Source organism: Oncorhynchus mykiss, chromosome 3 (assembly GCF_057628025.1).
Source record: "Oncorhynchus mykiss isolate SJ-2025 chromosome 3, ASM5762802v1, whole genome shotgun sequence".
NCBI classification, from domain to species: domain Eukaryota; kingdom Metazoa; phylum Chordata; class Actinopteri; order Salmoniformes; family Salmonidae; genus Oncorhynchus; species Oncorhynchus mykiss.
Genome location: NC_143024.1, coordinates 6,507,639 through 6,535,000, shown reverse-complemented (window position 1 = coordinate 6,535,000; position 27,362 = coordinate 6,507,639). Strand labels below are relative to the sequence as shown.

At 43.3% G+C, this 27,362-nt stretch overlaps 1 protein-coding gene across 1 annotated transcript in view; it reads right to left on the bottom strand.

The window, feature by feature from the left end:
- The window catches only part of LOC149984285 (dolichyl-diphosphooligosaccharide--protein glycosyltransferase subunit STT3B-like), a 109,208-nt gene that overhangs the window by 50,394 nt on the left and 31,452 nt on the right, over positions 1–27,362 (bottom strand). Inside the window, exons 2-3 of the mRNA XM_090219754.1 lie at positions 25,352–25,460; positions 23,744–24,031 (exon numbers count right to left, since the gene is read on the bottom strand). Of these exons, the coding sequence (XP_090075880.1) occupies positions 23,744–24,031; positions 25,352–25,460 (397 nt within the window). The remainder of the gene's footprint in view (positions 1–23,743; positions 24,032–25,351; positions 25,461–27,362) is intronic.

Below are 27,362 nucleotides of genomic sequence, written 5' to 3'. Positions count from 1 at the left end.
CATATTGAACAGTAGAGAGACAGAGCAGCTGCATATTGAACAGTAGAGACATAGAGCAGCTGCATATTGAACAGTAGAGATATAGAGCAGCTGCATATTGAACAGTAGAGACATAGAGCAGCTGCATATTGAACAGTAGAGATATAGAGCAGCTGCATATTGAACAGTAGAGACATAGAGCAGCTGCATATTGAACAGTAGAGACATAGAGCAGCTGCATATTGAACAGTAGAGACAGAACAGCTGCATATTGAACAGTAGAGACATAGAGCAGCTGCATATTGAACAGTAGAGACAGAACAGCTGCATATTGAACAGTAGAGACATAGAGCAGCTGCATATTGAACAGTAGAGACATAGAACAGCTGCATATTGAACAGTAGAGATATAGAGCAGCTGCATATTGAACAGGGACAGTAGAGACATAGAGCAGCTGCATATTGAACAGTAGAGACATAGAGCAGCTGCATATTGAACAGTAGAGACATAGAGCAGCTGCATATTGAACAGTAGAGACATAGAACAGCTGCATATTGAACAGTAGAGACATAGAGCAGCTGCATATTGAACAGTAGAGAGACAGAGCAGCTGCATATTGAACAGTAGAGACATAGAGCAGCTGCATATTGAACAGGGACAGTAGAGACATAGAGCAGCTGCATATTGAACAGTAGAGACATAGAGCAGCTGCATATTGAACAGTAGAGACATAGAGCACCTGCATATTGAACAGGGACAGTAGAGACATAGAGCAGCTGCATATTGAACAGTAGAGAGACAGAGCAGCTGCATATTGAACAGTAGAGACATAGAGCAGCTGCATATTGAACAGTAGAGATATAGAGCAGCTGCATATTGAACAGGGACAGTAGAGACAGAGCAGCTGCATATTGAACAGTAGAGAGACAGAGCAGCTGCATATTGAACAGTAGAGACAGAGCAGCTGCATATTGAACAGTAGAGACATAGAGCAGCTGCATATTGAACAGTAGAGACATAGAGCATCTGCATATTGAACAGTAGAGACATGGAGCAGCTGCATATTGAACAGGGACAGTAGAGACAGAGCAGCTGCATATTGAACAGTAGAGAGACAGAGCAGCTGCATATTGAACAGTAGAGACAGAGCAGCTGCATATTGAACAGTAGAGACATAGAGCAGCTGCATATTGAACAGTAGAGACATAGAGCATCTGCATATTGAACAGTAGAGAGACAGAGCAGCTGCATATTGAACAGTAGAGACAGAGCAGCTGCATATTGAACAGTAGAGACATAGAGCAGCTGCATATTGAACAGTAGAGACATAGAGCATCTGCATATTGAACAGTAGAGACATAGAGCAGCTGCATATTGAACAGTAGAGACATGGAGCAGCTGCATATTGAACAGGGACAGTAGAGACATATAGCAGCTGCATATTGAACAGGGACAGTAGAGACATAGAGCAGCTACATATTGAACAGGGACAGTAGAGACATAGAGCAGCTGCATATTGAACAGTAGAGACATAGAGCAGCTGCATATTGAACAGTAGAGACATAGAGCATCTGCATATTGAACAGTAGAGACATAGAGCAGCTGCATATTGAACAGTAGAGACATGGAGCAGCTGCATATTGAACAGGGACAGTAGAGACATAGAGCATCTGCATATTGAACAGTAGAGACATAGAGCAGCTGCATATTGAACAGGGACAGTAGAGACATATAGCAGCTGCATATTGAACAGGGACAGTAGAGACATAGAGAAGCTGCATATTGAACAGTAGAGACATAGAGCATCTGCATATTGAACAGTAGAGACATAGAGCATCTGCATATTGAACAGTAGAGACACAGAACATCTGCATATTGAACAGTAGAGACATAGAGCAGCTGCATATTGAACAGTAGAGACAGAGCAGCTGCATATTGAACAGTAGAGACATAGAGCAGCTGCATATTGAACAGTAGAGACATAGACCATCTGCATATTGAACAGTAGAGACATAGAGCAGCTGCATATTGAACAGTAGAGACATAGAGCATCTGCATATTGAACAGTAGAGACATAGAACAGCTGCATATTGAACAGTAGAGACACAGAACATCTGCATATTGAACAGTAGAGACACAGAACATCTGCATATTGAACAGTAGAGACATAGAGCAGCTGCATATTGAACAGTAGAGACATAGAGCAGCTGCATATTGAACAGGGACAGTAGAGACATAGAGCATCTGCATATTGAACAGTAGAGACATAGAGCAGCTGCATATTGAACAGTAGAGACATAGAGCATCTGCATATTGAACAGTAGAGACATAGAGCATCTGCATATTGAACAGTAGAGACATAGAACATCTGCATATTGAACAGTAGAGACATAGAGCAGCTGCATATTGAACAGTAGAGACACAGAACATCTGCATATTGAACAGTAGAGACATAGAGCAGCTGCATATTGAACAGTAGAGACATAGAGCAGCTGCATATTGAACAGGGACAGTAGAGACACAGAACATCTGCATATTGAACAGTAGAGACATAGAGCAGCTGCATATTGAACAGTAGAGACATAGAGCAGCTGCATATTGAACAGGGACAGTAGAGACATAGAGCATCTGCATATTGAACAGTAGAGACATAGAGCAGCTGCATATTGAACAGTAGAGACATAGAGCATCTGCATATTGAACAGTAGAGACATAGAGCATCTGCATATTGAACAGTAGAGACATAGAGCAGCTGCATATTGAACAGTAGAGACATAGAGCAGCTGCATATTGAACAGTAGAGACATAGAACAGCTGCATATTGAACAGTAGAGACATAGAGCAGCTGCATATTGAACAGTAGAGACATAGAGCAGCTGCATATTGAACAGGGATAGTAAATTATTCATGGTTTTTCCTTAACGACCTGCTAGACCGTTACACTACACAGCATTAGCGCAATTCAAACTAGAGATCTGTAGCTCACAGAACCAGAATCTTAGGCTGTGTGTGTGTGAGTGTGTGTGTGTGTGTGTGTGTGTGTGTGTGTGTGTGTGTGTGTGTGTGTGTGTGTGTGTGTGTGTGTGTGTGTGTGTGTGTGTGTGTGTGTGTGTGTGTGTGCGTATGATGTGTTGTGTGTGTGTGTGTGTGTGTGTGTGTGTGTACGATGTGTTGTGTGTGTCCAGGTCTTTGATGACTGTCTGTCTGTGTTAGTCTGTCTGTGTTAGTCTGTCTGTGTTAGTCTGTCTGTGTTAGTCAGTCGCTGCTCAGTCAGACCTCCATCTAGTTAAAGACAGGAGCATCTCCAGGTCGTTGATGACTGTCTGTCTGTGTTAGTCTGTCTGTGTTAGTCTGTCTGTGTTAGTCTGTCGCTGCTCAGTCAGACCTCCATCTAGTTAAAGACAGGAGAGTCTCCAGGTCTTTGATGACTGTCTGTCTGTGTTAGTCTGTCTGTGTTAGTCTGTCTGTGTTAGTCAGTCGCTGCTCAGTCAGACCTCCATCTAGTTAAAGACAGGAGCATCTCCAGGTCGTTGATGACTGTCTGTCTGTGTTAGTCTGTCTGTGTTAGTCTGTCTGTGTTAGTCTGTCGCTGCTCAGTCAGACCTCCATCTAGTTAAAGACAGGAGCGTCTCCAGGTCTTTGATGACTGTCTGTCTGTGTTAGTCTGTCTGTGTTAGTCTGTCGCTGCTCAGTCAGACCTCCATCTAGTTAAAGACAGGAGCGTCTCCAGGTCTTTGATGACTGTCTGTCTGTGTTAGTCTGTCTGTGTTAGTCTGTCGCTGCTCAGTCAGACCTCCATCTAGTTAAAGACAGGAGCGTCTCCAGGTCATTGATGACTGTCTGTCTGTGTTAGTCTGTCTGTGTTAGTCTGTCTGTGTTAGTCTGTCGCTGCTCAGTCAGACCTCCATCTAGTTAAAGACAGGAGCGTCTCCAGGTCTTTGATGACTGTCTGTCTGTGTTAGTCTGTCTGTGTTAGTCTGTCTGTGTTAGTCAGTCGCTGCTCAGTCAGACCTCCATCTAGTTAAAGACAGGAGCATCTCCAGGTCGTTGATGACTGTCTGTCTGTGTTAGTCTGTCTGTGTTAGTCTGTCTGTGTTAGTCTGTCTGTGTTAGTCTGTCTGTGTTAGTCAGTCGCTGCTCAGTCAGACCTCCATCTAGTTAAAGACAGGAGCGTCTCCAGGTCATTGATGACTGTCTGTCGGTGTTAGTCTGTCTGTGTTAGTCTGTCGCTGCTCAGTCAGACCTCCATCTAGTTAAAGACAGGAGCATCTCCAGGTCGTTGATGACTGTCTGTCTGTGTTAGTCTGTCTGTGTTAGTCTGTCTGTGTTAGTCTGTCGCTGCTCAGTCAGACCTCCATCTAGTTAAAGACAGGAGCATCTCCAGGTCTTTGATGACTGTCTGTCTGTGTTAGTCTGTCTGTGTTAGTCTGTCGCTGCTCAGTCAGACCTCCATCTTGTTAAAGACAGGAGCATCTCCAGGTCGTTGATGACTGTCTGTCTGTGTTAGTCTGTCTGTGTTAGTCTGTCTGCGTTAGTCTGTCTGTGTTAGTCTGTCGCTGCTCAGTCAGACCTCCATCTAGTTAAAGACAGGAGCATCTCCAGGTCTTTGATGACTGTCTGTCTGTGTTAGTCTGTCTGTGTTAGTCTGTCGCTGCTCAGTCAGACCTCCATCTAGTTAAAGACAGGAGCATCTCCAGGTCATTGATGACTGTCTGTCTGTGTTAGTCTGTCTGTGTTAGTCTGTCTGTGTCAGTCTGTCGCTGCTCAGTCAGACCTCCATCTAGTTAAAGACAGGAGCGTCTCCAGTTCTTTGATGTCTGTCTGTCTGTGTTAGTCTGTCTGTGTTAGTCTGTCTGTGTTAGTCTGTCGCTGCTCAGTCAGACCTCCATCTAGTTAAAGACAGGAGCGTCTCCAGGTCTTTGATGACTGTCTGTCTGTGTTAGTCTGTCTGTGTTAGTCTGTCGCTGCTCAGTCAGACCTCCATCTAGTTAAAGACAGGAGCGTCTCCAGGTCTTTGATGACTGTCTGTCTGTGTTAGTCTGTCTGTGTTAGTCTGTCGCTGCTCAGTCAGACCTCCATCTAGTTAAAGACAGGAGCGTCTCCAGGTCATTGATGACTGTCTGTCTGTGTTAGTCTGTCTGTGTTAGTCTGTCGCTGCTCAGTCAGACCTCCATCTAGTTAAAGACAGGAGCGTCTCCAGGTCATTGGGAAGAGGCCTGGCAGATATAGAGCGCCTCCAGGTCATTGGGAAGTGGCCTGGCAGATATAGAGCGTCTCCAGGTCATTGGGAAGCGGCCTGGCAGATATAGAACAGCTGAATGGGAGGGTTTTGATAGTTGGAAGTTCAATGTTTAGCTACATGTGCAGCAGAGGTTGTTTGGTGACCTGAAAACGTGTGATGAGTAACCTTGTCCCAGAACTAATGCCTAAACTGAACTGACCCCAAATCTGCCCTGGAAAAGCACTAATTAAATCCTGCAATGTGTCTGTGCGTGCGTTTGGGTTTAATACCGGTGATAACGGCACTTCCCGACCAAGCTCCTTCCCGTTTTCCTAAGAAAAATAATGATGGGTCACATGGACCAATAATATAAAGAAATATATGAAAGCACTAATGAAAAAAATACTAAATATGTACGTGTGAATAGCTGCATAGCTACCCAAACCAGAGACCATGGATATATGTCAGTCTCCACCCAAACCAGAAACCATGGATATATGTCAGTATCCACCCAAACCTGAAACCATGGATATATGTCAGTATCCACCCAAACCAGAGACCATGGATATATGTCAGTATCCACACAAACCAGAAACCATGGATATATGTCAGTATCCACCCAAACCATGGATATATGTCAGTATCCACCCAAACCTGAAACCATGGATATATGTCAGTATCCACCCAAACCTGAGACCATGGATATATGTCAGTATCCACCCAAACCTGAAACCATGGATATATGTCAGTATCCGCCCAAACCAGAGACCATGGATATATGTCAGTATCCACCCAAACCTGAAACCATGGATATATGTCAGTATCCACCCAAACCAGAGACCATGGATATATGTCAGTATCCACCCAAACCTGAAACCATGGATATATGTCAGTATCCACACAAACCTGAAACCATGGATATATGTCAGTATCCACCCAAACCTGAGACCATGGATATATGTCAGTATCCACCCAAACCATGGATATATGTCAGTATCCACCCAAACCTGAAACCATGGATATATGTCAGTATCCACCCAAACCTGAAACCATGGATATATGTCAGTATCCACCCAAACCAGAAACCATGGATATATGTCAGTATCCACCCAAACCTGAAACCATGGATATATGTCAGTATCCACCCAAACCTGAAACCATGGATATATGTCAGTATCCACCCAAACCTGAAACCATGGATATATGTCAATATCCACCCAAACCTGAAACCATGGATATATGTCAATATCCACCCAAACCTGAAACCATGGATATATGTCAGTATCCACACAAACCTGAAACCATGGATATATGTCAGTATCCACACAAACCAGAAACCATGGATATATGTCAGTATCCACCCAAACCTGAAACCATGGATATATAGTCAGTATCCACCCAAACCTGAAACCATGGATATATGTCAGTATCCACACAAACCAGAAACCATGGATATATGTCAGTATCCACCCAAACCTGAAACCATGGATATATGTCAGTATCCACCCAAACCAGAGACCATGGATATATGTCAGTATCCACCCAAACCAGAGACCATGGATATATGTCAGTATCCACCCAAACCTGAAACCATGGATATATGTCAGTATCCACCCAAACCAGAAACCATGGATATATGTCAGTATCCACCCAAACCATGGATATATGTCAGTATCCACCCAAACCTGAAACCATGGATATATGTCAGTATCCACCCAAACCAGAAACCATGGATATATGTCAGTATCCACCCAAACCTGAAACCATGGATATATGTCAGTATCCACCCAAACCATGGATATATGTCAGTATCCACCCAAACCTGAAACCATGGATATATGTCAGTATCCACCCAAACCAGAAACCATGGATATATGTCAGTATCCACCCAAACCATGGATATATGTCAGTATCCACCCAAACCATGGATATATGTCAGTATCCACCCAAACCAGAGACCATGGATATATGTCAGTATCCACCCAAACCTGAAACCATGGATATATGTCAGTATCCACACAAACCTGAAACCATGGATATATGTCAGTATCCACCCAAACCAGAAACCATGGATATATGTCAGTATCCACCCAAACCATGGATATATAGTCAGTATCCACCCAAACCTGAAACCATGGATATATGTCAGTATCCACCCAAACCTGAAACCATGGATATATGTCAGTATCCACACAAACCTGAAACCATGGATATATGTCAGTATCCACCCAAACCAGAAACCATGGATATATGTCAGTATCCACCCAAACCATGGATATATAGTCAGTATCCACCCAAACCTGAAACCATGGATATATGTCAGTATCCACCCAAACCTGAAACCATGGATATATGTCAGTATCCACACAAACCTGAAACCATGGATATATGTCAGTATCCACCCAAACCAGAAACCATGGATATATGTCAGTATCCACCCAAACCATGGATATATAGTCAGTATCCACCCAAACCTGAAACCATGGATATATGTCAGTATCCACACAAACCTGAAACCATGGATATATAGTCAGTATCCACCCAAACCTGAAACCATGGATATTTGTCAGTATCCACACAAACCTGAAACCATGGATATATAGTCAGTATCCACACAAACCTGAAACAATGGATATATGTCAGTATCCACCCAAACCAGAAACCATGGATATATGTCAGTATCCACCCAAACCATGGATATATAGTCAGTATCCACCCAAACCTGAAACCATGGATATATGTCAGTATCCACACAAACCTGAAACCATGGATATATAGTCAGTATCCACCCAAACCTGAAACCATGGATATATGTCAGTATCCACCCAAACCAGAAACCATGGATATATGTCAGTATCCACACAAACCAGAAACCATGGATATATAGTCAGTATCCACACAAACCATGGATATATGTCAGTATCCACCCAAACCATGGATATATGTCAGTATCCACCCAAACCAGAAACCATGGATATATGTCAGTATCCACACAAACCAGAAACCATGGATATATAGTCAGTATCCACACAAACCATGGATATATGTCAGTATCCACCCAAACCATGGATATATAGTCAGTATCCACCCAAACCTGAAACCATGGATATATGTCAGTATCCACCCAAACCTGAAACCATGGATATATGTCAGTATCCACACAAACCAGAGACCATGGATATATGTCAGTATCCACCCAAACCTGAAACCATGGATCTATGTCAGTATCCACACAAACCTGAAACCATGGATATATGTCAGTATCCACACAAACCTGAGACCATGGATCTATGTCAGTATCCACACAAACCTGAGACCATGGATATATGTCAGTCTCCACCCAAACCATGGATATATGTCAGTCTCCACACAAACCTGAAACCATGGATATATGTCAGTATCCACACAAACCAGAGACCATGGATATATGTCAGTATCCACCCAAACCTGAAACCATGGATCTATGTCAGTATCCACACAAACCTGAAACCATGGATATATGTCAGTATCCACACAAACCTGAGACCATGGATCTATGTCAGTATCCACACAAACCTGAGACCATGGATATATGTCAGTCTCCACCCAAACCATGGATATATGTCAGTCTCCACACAAACCTGAAACCATGGATATATGTCAGTATCCACCCAAACCTGAAACCATGGATATATGTCAGTATCCACCCAAACCTGAAACCATGGATATATGTCAGTATCCACCCAAACCTGAAACCATGGATATATGTCAGTATCCACCCAAACCTGAAACCATGGATATATGTCAGTATCCACCCAAACCTGAAACCATGGATACATGTCAGTATCCACCCAAACCTGAAACCATGGATATATGTCAGTATCCACCCAAACCTGAAACCATGGATATATGTCAGTATCCACCCAAACCTGAAACCATGGATATATGTCAATATCCACACAAACCTGAGACCATGGATACATGTCAGTATCCACCCAAACCTGAAACCATGGATATATAGTCAGTATCCACACAAACCAGAAACCATGGATATATGTCAGTATCCACCCAAACCAGAAACCATGGATATATGTCAGTATCCACCCAAACCTGAAACCATGGATATATGTCAGTATCCACCCAAACCATGGATATATGTCAGTATCCACACAAACCAGAAACCATGGATATATGTCAGTATCCACCCAAACCATGGATATATGTCAGTATCCACACAAACCTGAAACCATGGATATATGTCAGTATCCACCCAAACCATGGATATATGTCAGTATCCACACAAACCAGAAACCATGGATATATGTCAGTATCCACACAAACCAGAAACCATGGATATATAGTCAGTATCCACCCAAACCTGAAACCATGGATATATAGTCAGTATCCACACAAACCAGAAACCATGGATATATGTCAGTATCCACACAAACCATGGATATATGTCAGTATCCACCCAAACCAGAAACCATGGATATATGTCAGTATCCACCCAAACCAGAAACCATGGATATATGTCAGTATCCACCCAAACCAGAAACCATGGATATATGTCAGTATCCACACAAACCATGGATATATGTCAGTATCCACCCAAACCAGAAACCATGGATATATGTCAGTATCCACCCAAACCATGGATATATGTCAGTATCCACCCAAACCAGAGACCATGGATACATGTCAGTATCCACCCAAACCATGGATATATGTCAGTATCCACCCAAACCTGAAACCATGGATATATGTCAGTATCCACACAAACCTGAAACCATGGATATATGTCAGTATCCACCCAAACCTGAAACCATGGATATATGTCAGTATCCACACAAACCTGAAACCATGGATATATAGTCAGTATCCACCCAAACCTGAAACCATGGATATATGTCAGTATCCACCCAAACCAGAAACCATGGATATATGTCAGTATCCACACAAACCAGAAACCATGGATATATAGTCAGTATCCACACAAACCATGGATATATGTCAGTATCCACCCAAACCATGGATATATGTCAGTATCCACCCAAACCAGAAACCATGGATATATGTCAGTATCCACACAAACCAGAAACCATGGATATATAGTCAGTATCCACACAAACCATGGATATATGTCAGTATCCACCCAAACCATGGATATATAGTCAGTATCCACCCAAACCTGAAACCATGGATATATGTCAGTATCCACCCAAACCTGAAACCATGGATATATGTCAGTATCCACACAAACCAGAGACCATGGATATATGTCAGTATCCACCCAAACCTGAAACCATGGATCTATGTCAGTATCCACACAAACCTGAAACCATGGATATATGTCAGTATCCACACAAACCTGAGACCATGGATCTATGTCAGTATCCACACAAACCTGAGACCATGGATATATGTCAGTCTCCACCCAAACCATGGATATATGTCAGTCTCCACACAAACCTGAAACCATGGATATATGTCAGTATCCACACAAACCAGAGACCATGGATATATGTCAGTATCCACCCAAACCTGAAACCATGGATCTATGTCAGTATCCACACAAACCTGAAACCATGGATATATGTCAGTATCCACACAAACCTGAGACCATGGATCTATGTCAGTATCCACACAAACCTGAGACCATGGATATATGTCAGTCTCCACCCAAACCATGGATATATGTCAGTCTCCACACAAACCTGAAACCATGGATATATGTCAGTATCCACCCAAACCTGAAACCATGGATATATGTCAGTATCCACACAAACCTGAAACCATGGATATATGTCAGTATCCACCCAAACCTGAAACCATGGATATATGTCAGTATCCACCCAAACCTGAAACCATGGATATATGTCAGTATCCACCCAAACCTGAAACCATGGATACATGTCAGTATCCACCCAAACCTGAAACCATGGATATATGTCAGTATCCACCCAAACCTGAAACCATGGATATATGTCAGTATCCACCCAAACCTGAAACCATGGATATATGTCAATATCCACACAAACCTGAGACCATGGATACATGTCAGTATCCACCCAAACCTGAAACCATGGATATATGTCAGTATCCACCCAAACCTGAAACCATGGATATATAGTCAGTATCCACACAAACCAGAAACCATGGATATATGTCAGTATCCACCCAAACCAGAAACCATGGATATATGTCAGTATCCACCCAAACCTGAAACCATGGATATATGTCAGTATCCACCCAAACCATGGATATATGTCAGTATCCACACAAACCAGAAACCATGGATATATGTCAGTATCCACCCAAACCATGGATATATGTCAGTATCCACACAAACCTGAAACCATGGATATATGTCAGTATCCACCCAAACCATGGATATATGTCAGTATCCACACAAACCAGAAACCATGGATATATGTCAGTATCCACACAAACCAGAAACCATGGATATATAGTCAGTATCCACCCAAACCTGAAACCATGGATATATAGTCAGTATCCACCCAAACCAGAAACCATGGATATATGTCAGTATCCACCCAAACCAGAAACCATGGATATATGTCAGTATCCACCCAAACCAGAAACCATGGATATATGTCAGTATCCACACAAACCATGGATATATGTCAGTATCCACCCAAACCAGAAACCATGGATATATGTCAGTATCCACCCAAACCATGGATATATGTCAGTATCCACCCAAACCAGAGACCATGGATACATGTCAGTATCCACCCAAACCATGGATATATGTCAGTATCCACCCAAACCTGAAACCATGGATATATGTCAGTATCCACACAAACCTGAAACCATGGATATATGTCAGTATCCACCCAAACCATGGATATATGTCAGTATCCACTCAAACCTGAAACCATGGATATATAGTCAGTATCCACCCAAACCTGAAACCATGGATATATGTCAGTATCCACCCAAACCTGAAACCATGGATATATGTCAGTATCCACCCAAACCATGGATATATGTCAGTATCCACCCAAACCTGAAACCATGGATATATGTCAGTATCCACACAAACCAGAGACCATGGATACATGTCAGTATCCACCCAAACCTGAAACCATGGATATATGTCAGTATCCACACAAACCAGAGACCATGGATATATGTCAGTATCCACCCAAACCTGAAACCATGGATATATAGTCAGTATCCACCCAAACCTGAAACCATGGATATATGTCAGTATCCACCCAAACCTGAAACCATGGATATATGTCAGTATCCACCCAAACCATGGATATATGTCAGTATCCACCCAAACCAGAAACCATGGATATATGTCAGTATCCACCCAAACCTGAAACCATGGATATATGTCAGTATCCACCCAAACCATGGATATATGTCAGTATCCACCCAAACCTGAAACCATGGATATATGTCAGTATCCACCCAAACCAGAGACCATGGATATATGTCAGTATCCACCCAAACCTGAAACCATGGATATATGTCAATATCCACACAAACCATGGATATATGTCAGTATCCACCCAAACCTGAAACCATGGATATATGTCAGTATCCACCCAAACCAGAAACCATGGATACATGTCAGTATCCACCCAAACCTGAAACCATGGATATATGTCAGTATCCACCCAAACCTGAAACCATGGATATATGTCAGTATCCACCCAAACCATGGATATATGTCAGTATCCACCCAAACCAGAGACCATGGATATATGTCAGTATCCACCCAAACCAGAGACCATGGATATATGTCAGTATCCACACAAACCTGAAACCATGGATATATGTCAGTATCCACCCAAACCAGAGACCATGGATATATGTCAGTATCCACCCAAACCAGAGACCATGGATATATGTCAGTATCCACACAAACCTGAAACCATGGATATATGTCAGTATCCACCCAAACCAGAAACCATGGATATATGTCAGTATCCACACAAACCATGGATATATGTCAGTATCCACCCAAACCAGAAACCATGGATATATGTCAGTATCCACCCAAACCATGGATATATGTCAGTATCCACCCAAACCTGAAACCATGGATATATGTCAGTATCCACACAAACCTGAGACCATGGATCTATGTCAGTATCCACACAAACCTGAGACCATGGATATATGTCAGTCTCCACCCAAACCATGGATATATGTCAGTCTCCACACAAACCTGAAACCATGGATATATGTCAGTATCCACACAAACCAGAGACCATGGATATATGTCAGTATCCACCCAAACCAGAAACCATGGATATATGTCAGTATCCACACAAACCATGGATATATGTCAGTATCCACCCAAACCAGAAACCATGGATATATGTCAGTATCCACCCAAACCATGGATATATGTCAGTATCCACACAAACCTGAAACCATGGATATATGTCAGTATCCACACAAACCTGAGACCATGGATCTATGTCAGTATCCACACAAACCTGAGACCATGGATATATGTCAGTCTCCACCCAAACCATGGATATATGTCAGTCTCCACACAAACCTGAAACCATGGATATATGTCAGTATCCACACAAACCAGAGACCATGGATATATGTCAGTATCCACCCAAACCTGAAACCATGGATCTATGTCAGTATCCACACAAACCTGAAACCATGGATATATGTCAGTATCCACACAAACCTGAAACCATGGATATATGTCAGTATCCACCCAAACCTGAAACCATGGATATATGTCAGTATCCACCCAAACCATGGATATATGTCAGTATCCACACAAACCAGAAACCATGGATATATGTCAGTATCCACCCAAACCATGGATATATGTCAGTATCCACACAAACCTGAAACCATGGATATATGTCAGTATCCACCCAAACCATGGATATATGTCAGTATCCACACAAACCAGAAACCATGGATATATGTCAGTATCCACACAAACCAGAAACCATGGATATATAGTCAGTATCCACCCAAACCTGAAACCATGGATATATAGTCAGTATCCACCCAAACCAGAAACCATGGATATATGTCAGTATCCACCCAAACCAGAAACCATGGATATATGTCAGTATCCACCCAAACCAGAAACCATGGATATATGTCAGTATCCACACAAACCATGGATATATGTCAGTATCCACCCAAACCAGAAACCATGGATATATGTCAGTATCCACCCAAACCATGGATATATGTCAGTATCCACCCAAACCAGAGACCATGGATACATGTCAGTATCCACCCAAACCATGGATATATGTCAGTATCCACCCAAACCTGAAACCATGGATATATGTCAGTATCCACACAAACCTGAAACCATGGATATATGTCAGTATCCACCCAAACCATGGATATATGTCAGTATCCACTCAAACCTGAAACCATGGATATATAGTCAGTATCCACCCAAACCTGAAACCATGGATATATGTCAGTATCCACCCAAACCTGAAACCATGGATATATGTCAGTATCCACCCAAACCATGGATATATGTCAGTATCCACCCAAACCTGAAACCATGGATATATGTCAGTATCCACACAAACCAGAGACCATGGATACATGTCAGTATCCACCCAAACCTGAAACCATGGATATATGTCAGTATCCACACAAACCAGAGACCATGGATATATGTCAGTATCCACCCAAACCTGAAACCATGGATATATAGTCAGTATCCACCCAAACCTGAAACCATGGATATATGTCAGTATCCACCCAAACCTGAAACCATGGATATATGTCAGTATCCACCCAAACCATGGATATATGTCAGTATCCACCCAAACCAGAAACCATGGATATATGTCAGTATCCACCCAAACCTGAAACCATGGATATATGTCAGTATCCACCCAAACCATGGATATATGTCAGTATCCACCCAAACCTGAAACCATGGATATATGTCAGTATCCACCCAAACCAGAGACCATGGATATATGTCAGTATCCACCCAAACCTGAAACCATGGATATATGTCAATATCCACACAAACCATGGATATATGTCAGTATCCACCCAAACCTGAAACCATGGATATATGTCAGTATCCACCCAAACCAGAAACCATGGATACATGTCAGTATCCACCCAAACCTGAAACCATGGATATATGTCAGTATCCACCCAAACCTGAAACCATGGATATATGTCAGTATCCACCCAAACCATGGATATATGTCAGTATCCACCCAAACCAGAGACCATGGATATATGTCAGTATCCACCCAAACCAGAGACCATGGATATATGTCAGTATCCACACAAACCTGAAACCATGGATATATGTCAGTATCCACCCAAACCAGAGACCATGGATATATGTCAGTATCCACCCAAACCAGAGACCATGGATATATGTCAGTATCCACACAAACCTGAAACCATGGATATATGTCAGTATCCACCCAAACCAGAAACCATGGATATATGTCAGTATCCACCCAAACCTGAAACCATGGATATATGTCAGTATCCACCCAAACCTGAAACCATGGATATATGTCAGTCTCCACCCAAACCAGAAACCATGGATATATGTCAGTATCCACCCAAACCTGAAACCATGGATATATGTCAGTATCCACCCAAACCAGAGACCATGGATATATGTCAGTATCCACCCAAACCAGAAACCATGGATATATGTCAGTATCCACACAAACCTGAAACCATGGATATATGTCAGTATCCACCCAAACCATGGATATATAGTCAGTATCCACCCAAACCTGAAACCATGGATATATGTCAGTATCCACCCAAACCAGAAACCATGGATATATGTCAGTATCCACCCAAACCATGGATATATGTCAGTATCCACCCAAACCATGGATATATAGTCAGTATCCACCCAAACCTGAAACCATGGATATATAGTCAGTATCCACCCAAACCTGAAACCATGGATATATGTCAGTATCCACCCAAACCATGGATATATGTCAGTATCCACCCAAACCAGAAACCATGGATATATGTCAGTATCCACCCAAACCTGAAACCATGGATATATAGTCAGTATCCACCCAAACCATGGATATATGTCAGTATCCACCCAAACCATGGATATATGTCAGTATCCACCCAAACCTGAAACCATGGATATATGTCAATATCCACCCAAACCAGAAACCATGGATATATGTCAGTATCCACCCAAACCATGGATATATGTCAGTATCCACCCAAACCATGGATATATGTCAGTATCCACCCAAACCTGAAACCATGGATATATAGTCAGTATCCACCCAAACCATGGATATATGTCAGTATCCACCCAAACCATGGATATATGTCAGTATCCACCCAAACCAGAAACCATGGATATATAGTCAGTATCCACCCAAACCAGAAACCATGGATATATGTCAGTATCCACACAAACCATGGATATATGTCAGTGTCCACCCAAACCTGAAACCATGGATATATGTCAGTATCCACCCAAACCAGAAACCATGGATATATGTCAGTATCCACCCAAACCATGGATATATGTCAGTATCCACCCAAACCTGAAACCATGGATATATGTCAGTATCCACACAAACCAGAGACCATGGATACATGTCAGTATCCACCCAAACCTGAAACCATGGATATATGTCAGTATCCACACAAACCAGAGACCATGGATATATGTCAGTATCCACCCAAACCTGAAACCATGGATATATAGTCAGTATCCACCCAAACCTGAAACCATGGATATATGTCAGTATCCACCCAAACCTGAAACCATGGATATATGTCAGTATCCACCCAAACCATGGATATATGTCAGTATCCACCCAAACCAGAAACCATGGATATATGTCAGTATCCACCCAAACCTGAAACCATGGATATATGTCAGTATCCACCCAAACCATGGATATATGTCAGTATCCACCCAAACCTGAAACCATGGATATATGTCAGTATCCACCCAAACCAGAGACCATGGATATATGTCAGTATCCACCCAAACCTGAAACCATGGATATATGTCAATATCCACACAAACCATGGATATATGTCAGTATCCACCCAAACCTGAAACCATGGATATATGTCAGTATCCACCCAAACCAGAAACCATGGATACATGTCAGTATCCACCCAAACCTGAAACCATGGATATATGTCAGTATCCACCCAAACCTGAAACCATGGATATATGTCAGTATCCACCCAAACCATGGATATATGTCAGTATCCACCCAAACCAGAGACCATGGATATGTCAGTATCCACCCAAACCAGAGACCATGGATATATGTCAGTATCCACACAAACCTGAAACCATGGATATATGTCAGTATCCACCCAAACCAGAGACCATGGATATATGTCAGTATCCACCCAAACCAGAGACCATGGATATATGTCAGTATCCACACAAACCTGAAACCATGGATATATGTCAGTATCCACCCAAACCAGAAACCATGGATATATGTCAGTATCCACCCAAACCTGAAACCATGGATATATAGTCAGTATCCACCCAAACCATGGATATATGTCAGTATCCACCCAAACCATGGATATATGTCAGTATCCACCCAAACCTGAAACCATGGATATATGTCAATATCCACCCAAACCAGAAACCATGGATATATGTCAGTATCCACCCAAACCATGGATATATGTCAGTATCCACCCAAACCATGGATATATGTCAGTATCCACCCAAACCTGAAACCATGGATATATAGTCAGTATCCACCCAAACCATGGATATATGTCAGTATCCACCCAAACCATGGATATATGTCAGTATCCACCCAAACCAGAAACCATGGATATATAGTCAGTATCCACCCAAACCAGAAACCATGGATATATGTCAGTATCCACACAAACCATGGATATATGTCAGTGTCCACCCAAACCTGAAACCATGGATATATGTCAGTATCCACCCAAACCAGAAACCATGGATATATGTCAGTATCCACCCAAACCATGTATATATGTCAGTATCCACCCAAACCTGAAACCATGGATATATGTCAGTATCCACACAAACCAGAGACCATGGATACATGTCAGTATCCACCCAAACCTGAAACCATGGATATATGTCAGTATCCACACAAACCAGAGACCATGGATATATGTCAGTATCCACCCAAACCTGAAACCATGGATATATAGTCAGTATCCACCCAAACCTGAAACCATGGATATATGTCAGTATCCACCCAAACCTGAAACCATGGATATATGTCAGTATCCACCCAAACCATGGATATATGTCAGTATCCACCCAAACCAGAAACCATGGATATATGTCAGTATCCACCCAAACCTGAAACCATGGATATATGTCAGTATCCACCCAAACCATGGATATATGTCAGTATCCACCCAAACCTGAAACCATGGATATATGTCAGTATCCACCCAAACCAGAGACCATGGATATATGTCAGTATCCACCCAAACCTGAAACCATGGATATATGTCAATATCCACACAAACCATGGATATATGTCAGTATCCACCCAAACCTGAAACCATGGATATATGTCAGTATCCACCCAAACCAGAAACCATGGATACATGTCAGTATCCACCCAAACCTGAAACCATGGATATATGTCAGTATCCACCCAAACCTGAAACCATGGATATATGTCAGTATCCACCCAAACCATGGATATATGTCAGTATCCACCCAAACCAGAGACCATGGATATATGTCAGTATCCACCCAAACCAGAGACCATGGATATATGTCAGTATCCACACAAACCTGAAACCATGGATATATGTCAGTATCCACCCAAACCAGAGACCATGGATATATGTCAGTATCCACCCAAACCAGAGACCATGGATATATGTCAGTATCCACACAAACCTGAAACCATGGATATATGTCAGTATCCACCCAAACCAGAAACCATGGATATATGTCAGTATCCACCCAAACCTGAAACCATGGATATATGTCAGTATCCACCCAAACCTGAAACCATGGATATATGTCAGTCTCCACCCAAACCAGAAACCATGGATATATGTCAGTATCCACCCAAACCTGAAACCATGGATATATGTCAGTATCCACCCAAACCAGAGACCATGGATATATGTCAGTATCCACCCAAACCAGAAACCATGGATATATGTCAGTATCCACACAAACCTGAAACCATGGATATATGTCAGTATCCACCCAAACCATGGATATATAGTCAGTATCCACCCAAACCTGAAACCATGGATATATGTCAGTATCCACCCAAACCAGAAACCATGGATATATGTCAGTATCCACCCAAACCATGGATATATGTCAGTATCCACCCAAACCATGGATATATAGTCAGTATCCACCCAAACCTGAAACCATGGATATATAGTCAGTATCCACCCAAACCTGAAACCATGGATATATGTCAGTATCCACCCAAACCATGGATATATGTCAGTATCCACCCAAACCAGAAACCATGGATATATGTCAGTATCCACCCAAACCTGAAACCATGGATATATAGTCAGTATCCACCCAAACCATGGATATATGTCAGTATCCACCCAAACCATGGATATATGTCAGTATCCACCCAAACCTGAAACCATGGATATATGTCAATATCCACCCAAACCAGAAACCATGGATATATGTCAGTATCCACCCAAACCATGGATATATGTCAGTATCCACCCAAACCATGGATATATGTCAGTATCCACCCAAACCTGAAACCATGGATATATAGTCAGTATCCACCCAAACCATGGATATATGTCAGTATCCACCCAAACCATGGATATATGTCAGTATCCACCCAAACCAGAAACCATGGATATATAGTCAGTATCCACCCAAACCAGAAACCATGGATATATGTCAGTATCCACACAAACCATGGATATATGTCAGTGTCCACCCAAACCTGAAACCATGGATATATGTCAGTATCCACCCAAACCAGAAACCATGGATATATGTCAGTATCCACCCAAACCTGAAACCATGGATATATGTCAGTATCCACCCAAACCAGAAACCATGGATATATGTCAGTATCCACCCAAACCAGAAACCATGGATATATAGTCAGTATCCACCCAAACCTGAAACCATGGATATATGTCAGTATCCACCCAAACCATGGATATATGTCAGTATCCACCCAAACCTGAAACCATGGATATATGTCAGTATCCACCCAAACCATGGATATATGTCAGTATCCACCCAAACCTGAAACCATGGATATATGTCAGTATCCACCCAAACCATGGATATGTCAGTATCCACCCAAACCTGAAACCATGGATATATGTCAGTATCCACCCAAACCTGAAACCATGGATATATGTCAGTATCCACCCAAACCATGGATATATGTCAGTATCCACCCAAACCATGGATATATGTCAGTATCCACCCAAACCATGGATATATGTCAGTATCCACACAAACCATGGATATATGTCAATATCCACCCAAACCTGAAACCATGGATATATGTCAGTATCCACACAAACCTGAAACCATGGATATATGTCAGTATCCACACAAACCTGAAACCATGGATCTATGTCAGTGTCCACCCAAACCTGAAACCATGGATATATAGTCAGTATCCACACAAACCTGAAAGCACAAACCAACACATTTAACCATGGCAACGTGACTGGGAATATGTCTGAATACAAACAGTGTCGTTATTCCCTCCGTAAGACGATCCAACAGGCAAAACGTCAGTACAGAGACAAAGTGGAGTCGCAATTCAACAGCTCAGACATGAGACGAATGTGGCAGGGCCTACAGACAATCAGACATGAGATGTATGTAGCAGGGTCTACAGACAGACAGGAGACGTATGTAGCAGGGTCTACAGACAATCAGACAGGAGATGTATGTGGCAGAGTCTACAGACAATCAGACAGGAGACGTATGTAGCAGGGTCTACAGACAAGCAGACAGGAGATGTATGTAGCAGGGTCTACAGACAATCAGACAGGAGACGTATGTAGCAGGGTCTACAGACAATCAGACAGGAGACGTATGTGGCAGGGCCTACAGACAATCAGACAGGAGATGTATGTAGCAGGGTCTACAGACAATCAGACAGGAGATGTATGTAGCAGGGTCTACAGACAATCAGACACTAGACGTATGTGGCAGGGTCTACAGACAATCACGGACTACAAAGGGAAAACCAGTCATGTCGTGGACACTGACATCTTGCTTCCGGACAAGCTAAACACCTTCTTCCCCCGCTAAACACCGCTTTGACTATACCACAGTGCCATGGACACGGCCCGCTACCAAGGACTGTGGACTCACCTTCACCACGGCCGAGGTGAGTAAAACATTTAAGCGTGTTAACCCTCACAGTGCTGCAGTCCTCAGAGCATGTGCAGACCAGCTGGCTGGAGTGTTTACGGACATATTCAATCTCTCCCTATCCCAGTCTGCTGTGCCCACATGAATCAAGATGGCCACCATTTACCTTTTGGGTAAAGGAACAAAGCAAAGATAATTGAACTAAATTACTATTTCCCCGTAGCACTCACTTCTGTCATCATGAAGTGCTTTGAGAGACTAGTCAAGGATCATATCACCTCCACCCTACCTGACACCCTAGACCCACTCCAGTTTGCTTACCGCCCCAAAAGATCCACAGACGATGCAATTGCCATCGCACTGCACACTGCCCTATCCCATCTGGACAAGAGGAATACCTATGTAAGAATGCTGTTCATTGACTATAGCTCAGCATTCAACACCATAGTACCCTCCATCACCCTCCTCATCTATCAAGCTCGAGGCCCTGGGTCTGAACCCCGCCCTGTGCAACTGGGTCCTGGACTTCCTCACGGGCCACCCCCAGGCAGTGAAGGTTGGAAACAACACTGGAACCCCACAAGGGTGCGTGCTCAGCCCCCTCCAGTACTCCCTGTTCACCCACGACTACGTGGCCACGCAAGCCTCCAACTCAATCATCAAGTTTGCAGATGACACAACAGTAGTAGGCTTGATGAGACAGCCTACAGGGAGGAGGTGAGGGCCCTGGGAGAGTGGTGGCAGGAAAATAACCTCTCCCTCAACGTCAACAAAAAACAAAACAAAGGAGCTGATCGTGGACTTCAGGAAACAGCAGAGGGAACACGACCCCTATCCACAGACGACGGGACGCAGTGGAGAAGGTAAAAAGCTTCAAGTTCCTCGGTGTATACATCACTGACAAACTGAAATGGTCCACCCACACAAACAGTGTGATGAAGAAGTCCCAACAGGGTGTGTCTCAACTAACCCATAGATAATATGTCAACTGGATGGTGTGTCTCAACTAACCCATAGAAAATATGTAAACTGGAGGGTGTGTCTCTACTAACCCATAGATAATATGTAAACAGGAGGGTGTGTCTCTACTAACCCGTAGATAATATGTCAACTGGAGGGTGTGTCTCTATTAACCCATAGATAATATGTCAACTGGAGGATGTGTCTCTACTAACCCATAGATAATATATCAACTGGAGGGTGTGTCTCTACTAACCCATAGATAATGTCAACTGGAGGGTGTGTCTCTACTAACCCATAGATAATATGTCAACTGGAGGGTGTGTCTCTACTAACCCATAGATAATATGTAACCTGGAGGGTGTGTCTACTAACACATAGATAATGTGTCAACTGGAGGGTGTGTCTCTACTAACCCATAGATAATATGTAACCTGGAGGGTGTGTCTACTAACCCATAGATAATATGTAAATTGGAGGGTGTGTCTCTACTAACCCATAGATAATATGTCAACTGGAGGGTGTGTCTCTACTAACCCATAGATAATATGTAACCTGGAGGGTGTGTCTACTAACCCATAGATAATATGTAAATTGGAGGGTGTGTCTCTACTAACCCATAGATAATATGTCAACTGGAGGATGTGTCTCTACTAACCCATAGATAATATGTCAACTGGAGGGTGTGTCTCAACTAACCCATAGAAAATATGTCAACTGGAGGGTGTGTCTCTACTAACCCATAGATAATATATCAACTGGAGGATGTGTCTCTACTAACCCATAGAAAATATGTCAACTGGAGGGTGTGTCTCTACTAACCCATAGATAATATGTCAACTGAAGGGTGTGTCTCTACTAACCCATAGATAATATGTCAACTGGAGGGTGTGTCTCTACTAACACATAGATCATATGTCAACTGGAGGGTGTGTCTATTAACCCATAGATAATATGTCAACTGGAGGGTGTGCCTACTAACCCATAGATAATATGTCAACTGGAGGGTGTGTCTCTACTAACCCATAGATAATATGTTAACTGGAGGGTGTGTCTCTACTAACCCATAGATAATGTCAACTGGAGGGTGTGTCTACTAACCCATAGATAATATGTCAACTGGAGGGTGTGTCTACTAACCCATAGACAATATGTAACCTGGAGGGTGTGTCTAATAACCCATAGATAATATGTCAACTGAAGGGTGTGTCTACTAACCCATAGAAAATATGTCAACTGGAGGGTGTGTCTCTACTAACCCATAGATAGTAGGTAAACTGGAGGGCAAAGATGGCGATGCCCTCATTGTCGAAGGAGCCCGCCACGGAGCGGGAGATGTAACCAGGGACAATAGCGATGAAGCACGCCGCCAGAAGCCCCGCCCCCTGGTTCCAGAGCTCGCGGGTCAGCAGGAAGGTGGAGATGGACGTGAGGCCGCTGAAGACGGGCGCCAGGAACACACACACGTCTCTGATGTGCACCGTGATGTGGAGCAGGTTTAGAACATAGTGGATGAGACCAGCTGTTACCATCAGACCTGGGTAAACCTGGAGAGAGAGAGACCAGCTGTTACCATCAGACCTGGGTAAACCTGGAGAGAGAGAGACCAGCTGTTACCATCAGACCTGGGTAAACCTGGAGAGAGAGAGAGAGAGAGAGAGAGAGAGAGAGAGAGAGAGACCAGCTGTTACCATCAGCCCTGGGTAAACCTGGAGAGAGAGAGAGACCAGCTGTTACCATCAGACCTGGGTAAACCTGGAGAGAGAGAGAGAGACCAGCTGTTACCATCAGACTTGGGTAAACCTGGAGAGAGAAAGAGACCAGCTGTTACCATCAGACCTGGGTAAACCTGGAGAGAGAGAGACCAGCTGTTACCATCAGACCTGGGTAAACCTGGAGAGAGAGAGAGACTAGCTGTTACCATCAGACCTGGGTAAACCTGGAGAGAGAGAGAGAGACCAGCTGTTACCATCAGACCTGGGTAAACCTGGAGAGAGAGAGAGAGACCAGCTGTTACCATCAGACCTGGGTAAACCTGGAGAGAGAGACCAGCTGTTACCATCAGACCTGGGTAAACCTGGAGAGAGAGAGACCAGCTGTTACCATCAGACTTGGGTAAACCTGGAGAGAGAGACCAGCTGTTACCATCAGACCTGGGTAAACCTGTAGAGAGAGAGAGAACAGCTGTTACCATCAGACCTGGGTAAACCTGGAGAGAGAGAGAGAGCGAGAGAGCGAGAGAGAGAGAGAGAGGAGAGAGAGAGGAGAGAGAGAGGAGAAAGGAGAGAGAGAGAGGAAAGAGAGAGGAGAGAGAGAGGAGAGAGGAGAGAGAGAGAGAGAGGGGAGAGAGAGAGAGATAGAGAGAGAGAGGAGAGAGAGAGAGAGACCAGCGGTTACCATCAGACATGGGTAAACCTAGAGAGAAAGGAGAGAGAGAGAGAGAGAGAGAGAGAGAGAGAGAGAGAGAGAGAGAGAGGAGAGAGAGGAGAGAGAGAGAGACCAGCTGATATCATCAGACCTGAGTAAACCTTGGGGGAGACAGAGAGGACTAAAATAGGATAAATCCAAGACAGAGAGAAAGAGTGAGAGCAGGATCGAGAGAGCAGGATCGAGAGAGAGAGCAGGATCGAGAGAGAGCAGGATCGAGAGGGAGAGGGAGAGAGCAGGAGACAGAGAGAAAACAACAGAGAGAATGAGAAAGAGAGAGAAACAGAGCTATTTTCCTCTCCTAATCCACCACTCACCGTGCCCAGTGGGAACCAGGCCAGAGAAACAGAGAGCTATTTTCCTCTCCTAATCCCATCCACTCACAATGCATAGTGGGTACAAGGCCCACAATCACAATACACTTGAGTTATTCCACTCACCGTGCCACCCACTATCCTGCCCAGTGGGTACCAGGCCCTGTCATCGAACCAGTTGAGGAAGTCGTAGAAGCCGTTGATGGTCAGATGGTGAGTAGATCTGTAGTTGAACCTGAAACACAGAGAGACAGAGAAACACACTGTTAGTATGGAAGACATGAACACAACCACATCACTACACCACTACTCTATACCACTACAACACTATACCGCTACCACACCACTACACTACTACACTACACCACTACTACACTACACCACTACTACACCACACCACTACTACACTACACCACTACAACACTACACCACTACTCTATACCACTACAACACTATACCGCTACCACACCACTACACTACTACACTACACCACTACTACACTACACCACTACTACACTACACCACTACTACACTACTACTACACTACACCACTACTACACCACACCACCACAACACTACACCACTACTACACTACTACTACACTACACCACTACTACACCACACCACTACAACACTACACCACTACTACACTACTACTACAATACACCACTACAACACTACACCACTACTACACTATACCGCTACTACACCACTACACTACACCACTACTACACCACACCACTACAACACTACACCACTACTACACTACACCACTACTACACCACACCACTACTACACTACACCACTACTACACTACTACTACACTACACCACTACTACACCACACCACTACAACACTACACCACTACTACACTACTACTACACTACACCACTACTACACTACACCACTACTACACTACACCACTACTACACTATACCGCTACTACACCACTACACTACACTAATACACTACACCACTACTACACTACACCACACCGCTACTACACTACACCACTACTACACTACACCACTACTACACTATACCGCTACTACACCACTACACTACACTAATACACTACACCACTACTACACTACACCACACCGCTACTACACTACACCACTACTACACTACACCACTACTAAACTATACCACTACTACACCACTACACTACACTACTACACTACACCACTACTACACTACACCACACCACTACTACACTACACCACTACAACACTACACCACTACTACACTATACCGCTACTACACCACTACACTACACTACTACACTACACCACTACTACACTACACCACACCGCTACTACACTACACCACTACTACACTACACCACTACTACACTACACCACTACTACACTATACCACTACTACACTACACCACTACTACACTACACCACTACTACACCACTACACTACACTACTACACTACACCACTACTACACTACACCACACCGCTACTACACTACACCACACCACTACTACACTACACCGCTACTACACTACACTACTACACTACACCACTACTACACTACACCACTACTACACTACTACACTACACCACTACACTACTACACCACTACAACACTACTACACCACTACAACACTACTACACCACTACAACACTACAAAACTACTACACTGCACCACTACTACACTACTACTACACCACTACTACACTACTCCACCACTACTACACTACACCACCACTACACCACTACTACTAATAAACTACACCACTACAACACTACACCACTACTACACTACTACTACACTATACCACTACAACACTACACCACTACTACACTACTACTACACTACACCACTACTACACCACACCACTACAACACTACACCACTACTACACTACACCACTACTACACCACACCACTACACCACTACTACACTACACCACTACTACACCACACCACTACAACACTACATCACTACTACACTTCTACACTATTACTACACTACTACTACACTACACCACTACTACTACACTACACCACTACTACACTCCCAAAGGTTTCAGACAGAAGGCTGAACTACACTGACTCAGCAGTATGCTTGATGACTCAACAGTATGCTTGATGACTCAACATCCTGCTGTGAGTATACTTGAT